We start from the raw sequence: 15,802 nt of genomic DNA, 5'->3' as shown, positions 1-15,802 counted from the left end.
CTTCCCTATAGTATGCCACAGATTGATTCCTGTAAGTAGAAAAAGAGCTAAAAAATAATAATATAATAATTTTAAAAAGACCAACAATATGCTGTTCAAACACATTGGCATCAAAGCCTCAGAGACTGATGGCAACTTGGCCCTCTTTTCTGAGGCCCTGGGGACAGTTGCATGCTACACACTGTGACACACAGTGGCCTCACCATCTTGAGCTTGATTGTTCAGGGCCGTGTCTAGGGCAAGTCGCCCTACAGCTGAGGGAACAGATGGGCCCACCCAACATGGGCTTCCAACTCAGATACATTCTGAATCTACCCAAGGGCACCGATGGAAGAATGAGGGGCTTGTAAGGAAAGGACCGGAGGGAAATCTGTGGGACAGTAGCAAGCAGCATTCAGGGCTCCTCCATCTCTTCCTTCTCCCCAGCAGCCAGGAGCCTCTTCTCTGATGGTTCTTCCAGCCCTCAGAAAGGCTTAGGAATAGGGCGCTCCTCTGGCACTTCAGAATGATCACAAGTAATTTGCCTTTTTATTCATATAGAACAAAATTTACAAAGTCATTCATACAGTTTTTGTTGTTTTTTTTTTTTTTTACTGACTTCGAAAATTGGGAATATTCAAAATACACTTTTACCCCACTCCATTCTGTCATTATTTACACTTATGTACAAGAAAAATGAAAGAGTCCGTGTGTGTGTGTGTGTGTGTGTGTGTGTGTGTGTGTGTGTGTGTGTGTGGTCTGTGTTGTCATTTTCTTGTATTAAAAAGCTCTGCTGGTCGGGTGGGTGGGTGGGCGGGCAAGAGGGCAGGCGACATGGTCAGATGGAGGTGCCATGAGAGGTGTCCAGAGCCTCTGGTAGGACGCCTCCAGGCACGGGCTGGAAGGACATAGGGATGGGGGTCTTCACGGGGCTCTGTCGGAATAGTCCCCCATTGGGCGACCTGTGTTTGCACTGAATGGAGGGCATGGTGGCTGAGCTGCTCAGCGGCAGTGGCAGGTTGCTGCTGGGCCCTGATGACAGTGTCCGGCTGGTGCCATGGCTGCTCTGCTCAGGCAGAAAGGTGCTGACCGAGAGCTGGGTGTTCTGGTACTCCCTCGTGGGTTCCAAAGCTTGGCTTGGAGCCAGGCCCCCCATCTCTAGGGCAGAAAGCTCAATGGATGCTGGGGATATTTGCTTATGAGCAATGTCTTCATCCATGAGGCTGTTGATGCGCCGGTGCACCTGCTCCAGATTCACCTCTTTGTCCTGGAGAGAAAGTACAGGAAAGTCAAAGGACATCCCAGGAGTGTGCTTGAGGTCAGCTTGCTGGAAAATCTGGATAACTAGAGTTACCATGGCTATTCAGCCTGCCAGACAGAGTATACCCCATGGCTTCTACCCTCCCTCAACCAGATCGTCAACCCTTGGCTATCGGGAGGATCCATACACAAGAACATTATTTTGTATATAGCAATGACCCAGACGGCAGGCATCAGAAGCCTCTTTCGTCTCATTGAACTCAGCTTAGAACCCCTGACATGTGCAAGGCCAGCCCCATGACAAGATGCTTTGAAGAGCTGGCACAAACAGGAGGAGATAAATTGAGTGCCAGGAAAATAGAGGAAAGGGTCTCGACCCCCTAGTGTGCCCCATGCATTTACAGTTTGAATCCACATCCCTCCAAGGCTTGATACTGTCACCCCTGCCATGTGCAAAGAAGATCAGGCCCAGAATAATGCCATTGCTTCATGAGTCACCAACCCCATGAATGTTAGGCTCCTATAACCTCTAGATTCTGTGTGGAAAAAGAAAACTCTGTCCTACCTGGAAACCTACTTTTTTTTTCATCTCTGTAGTATCTCTAGTTCATCCAGAGATGAAGCAAGTCCCCATCTGGCTAGTAGGATGTGGATGTTTAAGTAGGTAGAGGAGCAGGGACAGTGAGGTGTCAAGAGGGTTTACAGCTTCCCAGATGAGTGATCGTCACCCTAGACCCTGTGTCACCATAATGGAGGATATAATAGAAGACCTTTGGCTTATTTCTCTGCTGAAGAATGCAAATAAAGAACATAATGAAACTATACTTTTTAAGTAAACTAATTTTATCTCTTCAAAGTTAGAATGAAGCAAGATGGAGGCTATGCTTGAGAGCTCAAGGAAGATGTCGCCTGCTTCCCCAGTCCTACCCGCACACCCCAGTGGAGTGGACAAGTGTCCAGGAAGAGAGCTATATTAGCTCCCAAATAAAGTAGGAGCTGAAGTACTATTTGTGGTTCTGTGGGTGCCAACATCCCAGGCAAGATGATGGCTATAATGGGCCCTTTCAAATGCCAACAAAAATACCAAGTCAAAGCTCATTCCTAAAATATAATCTCACCAGTGGTCTAGTGCTCATAGCATACGACAGAGACAAGACTAGAATGTTTCTTTATGTTGTGGGTATTTTAGAGCTACCAAGAGATGCAGAGGCCTTGGCAGGCTTTTAAAAGGAAGAAGAAACAACTATTCAAAGCAGGGGTTATCTCATCGATTGACTGCTTTGAGATCGTATGTGGGTAAAGGACAGGACCACCCCATTAGGAGGTGGAATCAAGAGCATAAACCCTCCTCCTTTTACATGATGCCAACCACAAAGCCACTATCAGGAAGAGTCAAGTTGGCATTTTTCAAGTGGGCTAAAAACTAAAGTACACTGTAATTCATTCCTTGTCTCAAGACTCCCTGACATGTAGAAAAGTAGATCGCTGCTGTCTAAATGTCTATGAGTTCATAGCTGGCATACTGTGCTTAGCTTCTGGTAAGACACATATTGTGGTTTCCAGAACATCTCCCACGGCAAGAAAGTCGACAACTTTCATAAGACAATGAAGAACTCATTTCAGGCCAGGAAGAAACTGAATAACAGGGAACGCACTGGCCAGAAGGCAAGGGAACACAGTGGATATCGGCTTGGTATCATAAATGGAAATTACATTGGAAATAATTGAATAGTCATTGAAAAATGCCCAGGATTTCAGCGGTCTGTAGCCTCCCATAGGTACAACTTCCCTCAGCGCCGGGAAGCTACTTTTGAGATAAGAGTACCTCTGAGTAGCAAGTGTCATAGGAAAAAATGGAGGGAAATGGGTGTACCATTCATAAAATTTATTTGTCAGCTCCTTCAAAAATGAGAAAGCTATAAATGTTCCTCAACATATGATGTTGAGCGTTAACAGTCTCACTGTAAATTGAAAATATCAGGAGTCAACAATGTAATTACCTTAACTACCTAGCACCCTCACTTAGCAACACAGCACAGAGTTTTGGTACTTTCTGCTGGTGATCAGGAGCTGGCTGGGACTATGGATCTCTGCTGCTTCTGATTACTGTCAGAAAATAGGACCACATAGTACTTGCTCAGGAAAAGATTAAACATTTAAAGTATAGTTTCTGCTGGTCACATGTTGCTTTTGTACCAATGGTAAAGATGAAATATAATAGCTAAACCCTGGCAAATTAAGGAGAATATATATATATATATATATATATATATATATATATATATATATATATATATATATATATATATATATATATATCCAAATTCAGGTTATTTGTTACATTATTTTGTACTATGGTTGAGCTAGTTCTTGTGCAAATTTCTCCTCAATGCGTGCTTTATCTGTCTTTCTCTTCCTTTCTTCATATAAAACTTTTAAAGATAGTATTTTATACTTAATATTTGTGGCTCTAGTGTCTTGGATTTCCTCAGTATTGATGACTTCTTAAATAGTCCACAGTTCATTTGCTTTGGAGAGTTACTTGCTTTGGGGAAATGGCTATCTTCATTGGACAATAGCGTGGCAGTAGCAGTTAACATTTCCTAGTAAACAGACAGAACCATCACACAAACAAGGACATCCGACCAGAGTGGAAATCCTGAACAAAGAGCCCCAGACACACAATGGTTGGAGTTTCATCCAATAGCTGCGGTGCCACACCCAACTTTCTATTCTGGGCCTCAGGACAAGGCCTGGCGCTGCTCAACACTAAACTTGTACTTCAGCCTTTTCACAGCTGCCATAGTCTCCTACGCAGCTTTTGATATGGGATATGGTCCCTTGGTCTACACTAACCAAAGTCAGTGCCACACTCTGATGGTGAATGTATTCACCCACATCCCAAAATGTACAAAGGCACAAGAAAAGGTGTGAGCTAGAGACATTGTGATAGAGTTTCAGAGGCTTTTTAGGGCTTGAGGCAACAATATTCTCCTTCATGCAGCCAGCAAAACTTGGAGAGGACTAGACTAGCTAGCCAGATGTTCTCACTATAACTTACAGTTTCCACAGAAGGAAATCTAATGAGTGATGTGTCGGGGTCTCCTTAAAAGAACTGGTTAGTTTCATAGTCTTGCCTTTTCTTCCTTTGTTTTTTTCTTCAGAACTGTAAGGTACCCACTTGGAATGGAATAAAATTAAGTTACACAGTGGACTAGTTTGCAACAGGCAGGAAGCAAGTTGTCTTGGTTCCAGCTGTGTTCACTCTGGATTCTGACAAGCTGAAGGGAAAGCCCTGACCTTTTACTTAGAGTCAGCTCAGCACTGGCCAGGGCAAGAGCTCAGGAGGTGATTCCTGTATTTCAGACATTGGAAAAAGAGAAATGATAACTTCCAGTATAAGAAAGCCTTGGGGAAACGTGGATTTGAGAGTAGCAAAGAGGAAACAACACTTACTACCCAAATCCAGAAAAACAAATATAGCTTGGTGGGTGTCCCAACCAAAATCCTGTGAAGGAAAATGTAAGCAAGGGGGGCCTCTTAGTTTGATGCCTTCCATGTTGACATTCAAAGCACAAAACAGGAAGCAGTAGTGATCTGTGGTGGAGGAAGGGCACAGATAGTAACTCAGCCTTTAATGCAGCTATGAGGTCAGGCAGGCACCATCAAAGTATTTAAGATAAAAGCTGACCCAAGGAATGAGTATTTCTCTTTTTTAAATTTATATTCTGAGAATTTCATATATTTTGATTATAGTCTTTTCTCTTCTCCTACTTTTTCCCAGATGTTCCCCCACCTCAGTACTCACCCACCTTCATGTTCTATCTAAAACAAAACAAAATAAAAATAACACACACACACACACACACACACACACACACACACACACACACACACACACACACCACTGCTGCCACTACTGCTACAACCACCAACTATAGTATCAAGTCTGATTTGTGTTGGCTGGCTAGCTATTCCTGTATATCTGATAGAAAGATCTTGAATAGTTTCTTAACCTAGTGTATTTCTTCTCTGCCTCAAATTAAGGATGGATGACTCAGTTGCAAGAGTGTGAAGCCATGCAGTGCAAATCAACTCCCAATTGTGGTTATCTATTAGCCTTTAACCTTTCCATGTCAGGATACACAGAAAATGTTCACACCAATTGAACAAATTTTCCAGAGAGAGCTTCCTGTGCCAAATGGCTGTCAAGAATCCAACTTCCTCAAACCTCTTTCTATTCAAATTCCATTATTCCACCGAGACCAAGATAAGCCCTGGGAAAAAAAGGAGACCATCAGGAGTCTCCTGTCCTGGTTGGTTAACTCTACAGGAACATGAACAGAAGTACTCTAAATGTGTCATGAGCTCCCTGGAATGCAGCTTTCCTCAGAGTTTGAAAGCCCTAAGCTGCCTGCACCTGATGTTTAGTCTAAAAGCCAGAACTGAAGGGCCAAAAGCACAGGACCGCCGTGTCTGTGGCCTTGGAAGATGTGTGCTGTGGCATCACCTAGGGCCACAGATTTAGCACATGCAAGGCCATGTCCATCGGTTTGGACCTTGTATGTCTCCAGCCAAGGCGAGAAGAGGCAGAAGTAATCAGCTTAAGCAAGGGAAGTGGCAGGAGTGATTTGATTAATTATCCTTTCAGACAAAATGATGCGTCCTATAATGCTATGCAAATCAAATAATGGGCTTTTTTTATGTGAACTACATCAGTTTACATCCTCATTATCTCTGAGCTTCGGTCTTCAGCCAGGTAATAGCAGCTGTAGAAAGAGACCTGGGACATTAGGGCTGCCGTCACTAATCTACGGCAGGTAACTGACCTCGTCAAACATTCCCGAATATGACGTGAGATTCACTGTATGAATGTACGCACGAATCGGGTGGATTCCAGCTCCGCATTCCTCACCCAAATGCAGAAACAGAGGTTACCAGAGAATCTCTCTCAGGCAGAGAAAAAGTTCTGTAATTAAGCTGCTGTTCACCAATGGAAATAATACAGTGTACTGGAAAAACGGTAATTAACTAAGCTATCACCTCTGTAACAGCTTGTGACACGTGGGACTCGTTAGAGCTGACTCTGTTTGGAATTCAGCAGCTCCTACTTTAAGGTGGGCTTGGGGACTTCCCACCTGACCTGGATGGTTGTTGGAAGGATTCTCCTGTTGCCATTGAGACCCACCAGGTGGTAAATGAGACCCAACGGATGGAAGCGAAGCCACCAACTCAATCCTCTCAGAGGCTGCTAGAAATTGGGTTTGGGTCTGAGAGTTGTGATTGGGTGAAAACAAAGAGGTTGAATTTAAAACAAGGAAGTGAGCTCAGGGGATGGCCAGTCATTCTTTAAAGCATTGCGGAAGAGTGTCCAATCACCTCCCTCACAAAGTTTTCCGAGCAGGGATGTGAGAGGAAGCAAACAAGCATGTCGCACAGCAGGTGGAAGCAGTCAGTGAGGATAGCAGTGGAGTGACCTGTTCAAGGTGACACATGGAGAGTGCAGCACTGGGACCACTACTCATGTCCACCTAGCTATGACACCAGGGTTCATTTCTACCACACCAGCCTCACCTTCCTCACTCTGGAAAGTTCTTGCACACCTCGGTAGAAAGAGGACGGAAGGTTTTAACCCTCAGCAGGACATCAGAAACAAATGTGGAGATTTTGTAAGCTATATTTTTCCAGCTTTTAATATGATCCTATGGAAGCTGATTCTAAGCATCTATACTTCTCAAAAGCTCCAGAATTAATCATCGCTGATATATGCTGCCAGAACTGAAAGTCATTGACCCAGCTGCAATGATTATACAACAATTTAACATTTAATAACATTTTCCTTATAGGAAGCCAGACTGATTCACTCATTCAATAAATACATTTGAGCTCCTACGACCAGATGAGCTAATGTTCTTGGTAAAACATTTATCTTTGGTTCCTGGCACATAGAAAATGCTCAATACCTCAATTATATCCATCACCCCTAATAAGAGCACCTGGTGTTCCAGAGTGGCAAACTGATGCAGATGCAGAGGTAAGGAGGTACCACTGGCAGGCTCAGAGCAGACAGAGGTAAAAAAGTTTCCCATAACAAAGGAGATGGGCAGTGGTCACAGGCAGAGATGGCTTCGTCAGGGACCTGGTTCTAAGATACCAAACGATGTGTAAGTATTCCATGTCTTCCTACTGGAAGGCCCTGGGCTAATTGCTGGAGTGTATTAAACTGTTTGACAGCTGGTCTCAATTTTCAACATAAGACAAAACCTGGGTTCAGAGATACCTTGCTAGAGAATCTGACCGAAGGAAGAACCAAGGCTCATCCCTTATTTTCAAGATCTTCTGGAAAATGTTAGGTGGAAATTCATGATCCTGTACACCCCAAGAAAGCTCAATGTCCTTGCCCTATGACAAGTCTGCCTTCAGGACGTAGCAGGTGCAAGGAGGCAGATGTATCATCCATGTGCCAGCCTTAGTCTTTGTCATCTCCGAGATGTACTTATGCGGTAATAAATCCTTAAAAGTTTTTGGCAAGGTTAAGAAGACAGCATGCGACTGTATAGCAGAGGGGTGGCGGTGAGGCAGGGTGGGAGGCTGAAGAGAGGACTCCTAGCATCCAGCACTCATGGGGAGGCCTCTTCGAGGGACAGCCACACCGATGCCGGTCCATGGGTCAGGACAAAGCGGCTGCTGCTGTGCAGCCATTTACTGCCCAGCTACCCTGGCTCCATCAGCCCCTGTCTGCCATGGCAACATGGTGCAGGGCAAGCAAGAGAGGGAGAACCAGCATTCCAACTTCCAGCCCAATGATGGATGATTCATCCCTCAATCCTCATGTCAGCTCCCATTTGTGCAGTTCTCATCTTTATTTCATGAATATTTCATTCTCAGAGCAACGATTCCCCCATAAATCTAGCGGGTGGCTCTTTACTGCATCCCCGAGAGCTTGCTGCACTCACCTGCACTGGGTAACTACATAATTGTCTGATTCCTCAGAAAAAATATGAGCCCAAATGCACATGAATATTAAGAGGTTGAATGCACATTACTACTCTTTCCCCAAAAAGGTGTCTAAACTCTGAAAACGTCGAAGCACAACCCATTAAACACAGCTTGGGTGCCACCCAAAGACAGGTTTTCAGCTCTTAAGAAATATAGTCAGCATCCCAAAACGAAACATTCCAAGAATGTTCAGACAGCCTCACCTCATTGTAATGCTGCTCCATAAAGCATGGGCCAGCAGCAATGTAAAGGGGACCTAAATTAAATACCTTGATTATTTCACCATGGTTTTAAAGATATAATTCTAAAATACTGTCATTTCAGGCCCATTCTCTGTTCCTAGATGTTGGGGTTCGAACCCCTCACCCTGGAATTGATACATTGGAAGTATACCCATCCTCCTTCCTCAGACTCTTCTATTGGCTACTCCTTCATGACTTTACTTCCTGTTAACCCTGTTTGTTTACCTTGTCCAAAATTCAACCTTCTTAGACTCTCATCTCCAGCTCAGTGATATTTACCAATTTCTCAGCTTTTTAAGCTGATGTCCTCCAGGCCCAATACTCTTCACTAACCACGCCCCACACTAACACCTGTGGCCCTACCATGTACTGGCCAGGATGGGACCCCTCTGTACTCTAGTGGTTCTCACGGCTATGTCAGGACAGCCCAGTCTACAGATGGAGACATATGAGCTGTGCTGCAGTTGCCCAAGAGATGAGAAATACCCCTGAAGGGAGAAGAAGGGTCAATACAGGTAAGGGTACTAAAGGGAGCCAGGAGGAAAATGGGATGAGTTTCTTCTGAAAGCCTGAGAGCTATAAGATCAGAGGAAAGATTCCCGTGCGGCCTGTTTAAACATCAACAGGAGGGGATGCTGGACAGCAGCTACTGGGCTTCCCCTACGTAACTGTACTCTCATTTCTGTCTGGACTGACAATCAGGCAAGGAGGCCCACGTTGTGGAAGCACAAATGGTTGGGAAGTGTATTTTCTTACATCAGAGACTGTGGATTTATGCAGAAGCCAGAAAGCCAAAAAAAAAGGTGCTGGCGAGAAATAAATAAATAATGCGAACTTCCACAAGTTGGCCGTCTGCAGGTCTTCTGTGTTCTCCTTTTGCTTGTACCATCCTATGAATGTCTCTGTCTCTGTCTTTGTCTGTCTGTCTGTCTCTCTCTCTCTTTAGTTCTTTGTGACTACAACTGGAATGATCACTGCTCTAGGACTATGAAGGGATAAGAGAAAAATAGACAAGGCCTCCCAGATGAAAAAACACAATGAACCTGAGGCCACGCCCCTGCTCACAATCAGCCAGGAGAGACATTTCCATGCCACTGCAAGGTATGCCCAACCCCCAACCCCTGACCCCTCCCACACACACATACACACACCAAACAAACAAACAAACAAACAAACAAAACAGCCTCCTTTGCGAACCTGACCTACAGGCATTCGTACAGAGGAAATCAAGAGTCTGGCTGAGGAGAAAGCCACGATGTCAGGAAACAACACAGGTAGGTGTACAGTGTGGGTCAACCAATGGCTCCTCTCCTCTGTCTGCACTATCTTCCCTGTTCCTCCTGAGAGGACCTCTTGGACCACCCAGCTTGCCTGGCTGAAGAGGTGCCTCGGGGTACAAAGGCCTAGGGTGGTGAGAGTAGGAAAGGTGCCCTGGGTTTGATGTGGAGTGGAGGGAACCATAAGATGCCACAGTTGCAGAGGACACTGGGGGTACTTTTCTGTACCTGCTCATTAGTAAGTCATGGTCCCTCCAGGAACTTTTTTTTTTTTTTTAATTTAATCATTTGCCCACTTAACAAATACAGCTCTTGTGTACATCCACTAACTGTTCCCTTCAGGGAGTTTTCCTTAAAGTCCCCCTTCTTTCCCTCCTGTGGTTCAGAGGCAGGAGAGCCATCAAGGTAGTAGTAAAGCCAGATGGACTTCCTCCCTTCCTCCCACCCTCCCTTTCTCCCTCCCTCTCTCCCTTCCATGAAGATTAAGGAAGGCAGCAAGGGAAGAGAGATGTCATCAGGACACTTGGGTGCTGACTCAGCACTGCCTGCCATCCACAGGAAAGCATCTAGCTCACTGCTTAAAAAGAGTGGTGAGTCTGAGGAGCAGGGGACAGCCATTGCCTTCCTTGTCAGGAACTCCTTTACAGGCTGACAGATAGGGGAACAGCCAGCCAATCACAGTGGATCTCAGGATGCCAGCGGATGCCAGGATAAGCCAGTTTTGCTGTTCGGAAGCCCCGTCCCAGGCTAAGTGAGGTCCTGCAGCTCTACCCTCCTCTCCAGCTGCTTCTATTTCCTGTCCCAGTTTATTTTGCTTCTGTCCTTGATCTCCCACCTCTGAACCCAATTAATGAACTCGCCTGTCACCCAAGCCTCCGGTAAAAATGAAACCAGGACCAGCAAGCAAAATTCTTATCAGGACTGCTTTTGGACTGAAGGCCAGCTGCTTTCTTGCCTCCGATTCAAGATTTATCTCCAGAGGCCTCTGCAGAAACTACCAGCTGAGATCTAATGCTTGTTGAAGCCTGGGTGTGACTGCAAATGGATGGTGTGGCCTGGCTATGTACATGTTTCTGTTGGTAGAGCAGCATTGCCAAGTGACACCTCCATAAGATGGACTTGGCATGGGACAGAATCAGCAGTGGTTGGTATACAAACTGAGAAAAGTACCCAGAACCTGGAGCTCCAGTGTCTCCCAAGGTGGCAAGGCTAGGCCTTGTGAAAATGAGGGAGAGAGAAAAGAATGGGTGACAGGGGGAATCAGGGACCTCTTGCTTACTGGGGTCCCTGGGCCTATGGCTCTGTGTGAGACACCAAAGAGAACCAAGAAGGAATGCGGGCTCCTCTCTTACCCTACAGGTGGTCTCTCCAGGTCAGGGTGGAAGCACATGAGTGGGGCAGGGTGGGGAAGGGCTCTCTGGCGCTGCCCACGGTGTACCTGCTCTATAGATAAATACAGGACTTTAGTGGCCATGGCTGGTCCCTTGGCACTTTGTTCAAACATGAAAACACCCCTTACATTTTCTCTCTTGCTTTAAAAACAAAATGAAATATGACATATTCCCCCAATGTACAATGCTGCTGTGTCCAGACAAGGTACCTTAGATAAAGACTTTATGGAAGAAATCCACCCACCAAATAAATGGCCCAGTGAGACACCCTGCCTCTATATTATGACAAAACTATGAGGACACCAACCTCTTTAGGGGTCTCCTGGTGGCACCGGTTGCTGTTCCACCATAACTCTAGAGCAGCCACAAGGCAGGCGAGGAGGAGGCCAATGGCCAAAATGCAGAAGACCCCAGCAAAGCTGTGCAGCTTAAGGGATTTTCCATCAGTCTGGGCACTGGAATGGCTGGTGAGGTCACAGCGGCCTGTGTGTGGCCACCACTTCTGCTTGAGCACATCCAGGTCCCCTGTGTCTTGCAGCTCCAGGATCCTGCAAGACACAACACAGGTCAGCCATAGCCATCAACTTCATCAGCTTAGCCATCAGGCCCCGTCACCAGCCTGCCATGTTTACCCTTGAGTCATCAGTGATTCTTAGATTCTTCCGCAGTGTGTTCTGCACCTTGCCTGTACCCAGTGCGTTCTTCACAGAACGTATAATGAATCAGTGGTTCAGAGACAAAGCATGTCAGGTCCCTCACATGAACTGCAGAGAAAGTGCCCATGATAAACTTGGGGCACACAGAAATGAGCGAGGCAAGGCCCCAGAATGCAGAGTCAGTGTGCTTGAAGTCATAAAATGCCATCAGTCAAACTCTAACATCTGAAAGTCAAGCATCTTTAATCCAAATATCTGGAATCCAAAACACTTCAAAATTGGAAATTTTTTGAGTATCTGCATGATAGCATGAATGGAAAATTTCACATTTCCTCTCTTCTGTGTCAATAAATACAAACTTTCATCCATAAACTTATTTAAAATATTACATAAGATTACCTAAGACTATATGCATATGAAATATAAAATAATTTCTTGTTTACACTTAAGCCCCATCCCTAAAATATCCCAATACATAAATGTAAATATTTAAAATTGGAAAAAAAATCCAAAATCATAAACACTTTTTGTACCGAGCCTAAGATGATAGGGCCATGGTGAGATTATAAAAAACATCCAACAAGTGATCAGGGCAATAATAATCCCAAGAGGTTTAGAATGAGGCCATGCTTGGAGGGATATAGTCCCAGAGGTCATTGATTGTGTGTTTTGTGGCTGTACTCAGCCTGTCCCCGAGAAGCACCACTCTCTGTAATTGCATGTCGCCTGATCAGGCAGGCAACTACAGGGTCCTCCTATCTTGCATAGCTTCAGTCAGGCCAGGAAAGCTGCATGTGTAGCTGTCCACTGGCCTCAGGTTTCTGGTGGCCAAGATGAGTAAGGAGAGTGATGCAAGTTACAGAAGCTGCTATGCAGATGTGCAGGCTGCAGGGGCCCTGAAGGAGGCTAGTGGTTCAACTGCTCACTCCGTGTGAAGCAATCAGACCATTGTGCTTATAGACAGAGACCCTTCACCGACTGAGCTTAGCTCGAACCCAGATTCTGAACTTCTCAACCCTAGCTCTCCTATCAGCAGTATCTGAGACTAAATAAAGGCAGCCATCTCAGAGCCTATTAGCTTACAATCTGGTAAGTACCAACAGCTTCCATAAAAGCTAGTTAGTAGTTGTGCAGTCAGATGACCATATTGACCAACTTATCAAGTCAGTCTTCATAGGAGCTACCTCTTAGTGAGAGAACTCTGTAGGGGCAAATCATTTCCACTGCTTGAATCTGCCTAACTGCATGCAGAGCCACATTTAATATGTCTGTCTTGCTTCCCGGAGGTCTGAGCACAGAATCTACCTCACTTGCCCGAAGCTGTAATTAGAAAGTGTCAATGCTGTTCTTCCGCTGTGGGCCACTAATGATCTGGGAGGCTGTGTTTCTTCTGTGACAACAGGCTGTTATCCAAAGGTCAAGTTCTGACCTAGGAGATAATAAGGCCCTGGACAGACCATAGGGTCTGATCCCCTCACAGTTTCTGGGCAGCATCAGACAGGCTGCTTGGATTTTTCTGACCTTTTTCTCCTTAAAATTGTATGCATCTTGTAGGGCACCCTTATTTCAGAAAGCATATATGGCAACTTACAGGGAAACAAAGACAAACAACAAAACAAGAAAGTGTAAATACGGAAGCAACAAGACGAACAAGTCATGGGCACAAAATGCCTTCAAGAACGAGGCTAAACTAATATGCACTAAAACAGTCTATACTTCTACTTATGAGGAACCAGAGCAATAATAGCCATTTCCTGAAGCCAGTTTTTCTATTTCCCAGACAGATATAATTGCAGGTGCTTTCTTTTATTCAATAGTTGTGGAGCCTGCTACGCAGTAGGTGCTCAATAAGTGGCTATTAAGTTGCTAAACATTTATTGAATGCCCACTCTGCATGCTGTGGGCTGCAAAACTGTTATAGCACATAGCCCCAGCCACATACACTCATATCTATAGCCTAGCCTTTGCCAAAGCAAATAAATAGCTTGATATCATTGAAGATGAACGGAAAGGCAACCACAGAAATTCTAGATAATTGTGGGATTTGCTACTTATACCATGTAGGCCCTTAGTCAAGTGACATAGTGTGTTGCCTCCTGAAGCAGCCCCCTTCATTACTCTGAAGCAAAGTCAAGCTAAAGGCAGCTCACAAACAGCTTGAACTATGCAACAGGACTTCTTCTAGAACCAATAAAAGCAGAAAGGTGGCAGTAAAGACTGGAGCATTTCCCTAAAAAGCAGATCCCATCTGTTGGAAGGAGGGATGCTACCAGCTCATGGGGATGCTGTGACATGGAGAGCCATGACAATATTGCAGGAGGTCAGCACAGTCTTCTGAACACATAGTCTTCTGATGAAACTAAAGGGGGGATTATGCCTTGCAATAAAGACATGGAATCTGGCCAGTTCACTTTTATTTATGGTGACGACTAGCATGGGAGGAAGAGGTCACAGTGTCCCCAAGAAGGATTTTCATAAGGACTCTTTAGCACTACAGTGAACAGATCAGGTGCACACCTGCCTTACAGCTAGGCTTCTTTCTTGAGCCCATACCCCCAATCTCTGGCTGTGGACTACTAACCTATGAAGCCATATAAGGACCATCGAACTCCTTCAGCATACAACAAGGACATTGGTGGTAGAGGGGGCATCACCACTTCTCCTGATTCCTGTCTTCTCCATCTTGAGGGTTTTCAACTTGTCCTGTGACCCATTGCTGCCCTGGATCTATCTCACAATCCAGTGGATAGGCAGGCTCCCTTGTCAACATCTGCTTTCTTCTTTCTCCAGTATACTGACACTGGTCTCTACAGACTTACAGAGGAAAAACTGAGCAGTGCTAGCTCGTGGGCCTCTGACTTCCCACTGAAGGGTCCCGTACATCCATGAGCACTATCTTGAGGCTCGTTGGCTGTGTGGGTGTTGCTGCTACATTGGCCTTATGGGCTCCCTTACCATCTGCTCTACAAAGATGTTTGCAGGTTGATGGTCTATGCAGTCAATCATCCTGAAACTCCTATCTAGGAAAAGCAACATACATAAACTTTAGAAATGCCACTGTGTTCTGAATCCCAGAGAGAGGCCATAATTTAATTTGAGGAACTGAAGAAAACACAAAACAAAGCAAAACTCCTCCTCTCTTATCAGTGCTCTCCACTCCAGAGGGCAGAGCAAGGTATAGAGCGTGTGTGTGATGAAGTTCTGGAGAAAACCTAAGGCCTCACTTACTTAACTGGTCCTACCCCTCCACCCAGTATTGCAAGCATGCTACTGACTACACTGGAAGCAAACCCCCTTTCTCAGCCTTCTTTGGTGGATCTGAAGCTTAGCTGATCCTAAGCTAGAGAACTCACTCTCGAATTCAGGAAAGGGCAGGTGATAGGGTTGCAGAGCCGTTACTAACCTAGCTGAGTATCAGGAGAGCTGGATGCTGAGAGCACAAGCTCAGAGAGTTCTCCTTTCTCCCTGACTTACATGGTGGAAAGCAGATGGTCTTCAACAATCTCCTGTGTCCACCCGGACATTCTTAGAGTAGATATTACTCCATGTGGATAACACCCGGATGCTGCAGTTCATGTGTTAACCAGGCAACTGATGCTTATCCCTAAGCTTAGCACTGAACGAACTTGTTTACCACAGCGTTCCTGCCACCTCTTGTTGGGTTCTGATGAGCTAAGGCAGAGCCTTCTATTAACTTCCTCACTGACTGCACTTCTAATTCCTTCACTCAGCAGGTTGCCACATGCCAGATATGTCCAATTTGAGGGTGCAAGGCTAGACCTCCTTAGAGTTAAGAGCCTTAACTGGTAAAGCAGCTACTAGAAAACGGCCACTGAGTTGACCTATATCCTTCAGTCCTCTCCTCCCTGCTTAAAGCCAGATGAATCACACCATATAAACTGCTATGACACAACACCAGCATGGGATAAGGAGAGAGTATTATTCTAAGGAAGAGTAGCACTTAGGAACTTGATCATGCCCAAGAGCCTAGAGCTGAG

The 15,802-nt window shown here is 45.3% G+C and overlaps 1 protein-coding gene across 2 annotated transcripts in view; it reads right to left on the bottom strand.

Moving 5' to 3' along the window:
- Positions 1 to 511: 511 nt before the first annotated feature.
- The window catches only part of Grid1 (glutamate ionotropic receptor delta type subunit 1), a 735,616-nt gene continuing 720,325 nt past the window's right edge, over positions 512 to 15,802 (bottom strand). Inside the window, exons 15-17 of one of the 2 annotated variants that reach the window (XM_051142032.1) lie at positions 11,456 to 11,696; positions 11,110 to 11,200; positions 1,115 to 1,246 (exon numbers count right to left, since the gene is read on the bottom strand). In XM_051142032.1, coding sequence (XP_050997989.1) covers positions 11,111 to 11,200; positions 11,456 to 11,696 — 331 coding nt within the window. In that variant the 3' untranslated portion in view covers positions 1,115 to 1,246; position 11,110. Of the gene's footprint in view, positions 1,247 to 11,109; positions 11,201 to 11,455; positions 11,697 to 15,802 lie in introns of both variants that reach the window. The other variant, XM_051142026.1, reaches the window with a different exon arrangement.

The sequence above is a fragment of the Acomys russatus genome, chromosome 3, assembly GCF_903995435.1.
Source record: "Acomys russatus chromosome 3, mAcoRus1.1, whole genome shotgun sequence".
Taxonomy (NCBI): Eukaryota; Metazoa; Chordata; class Mammalia; order Rodentia; family Muridae; genus Acomys; species Acomys russatus.
This window is presented reverse-complemented; position numbering and strand designations above follow the sequence as displayed.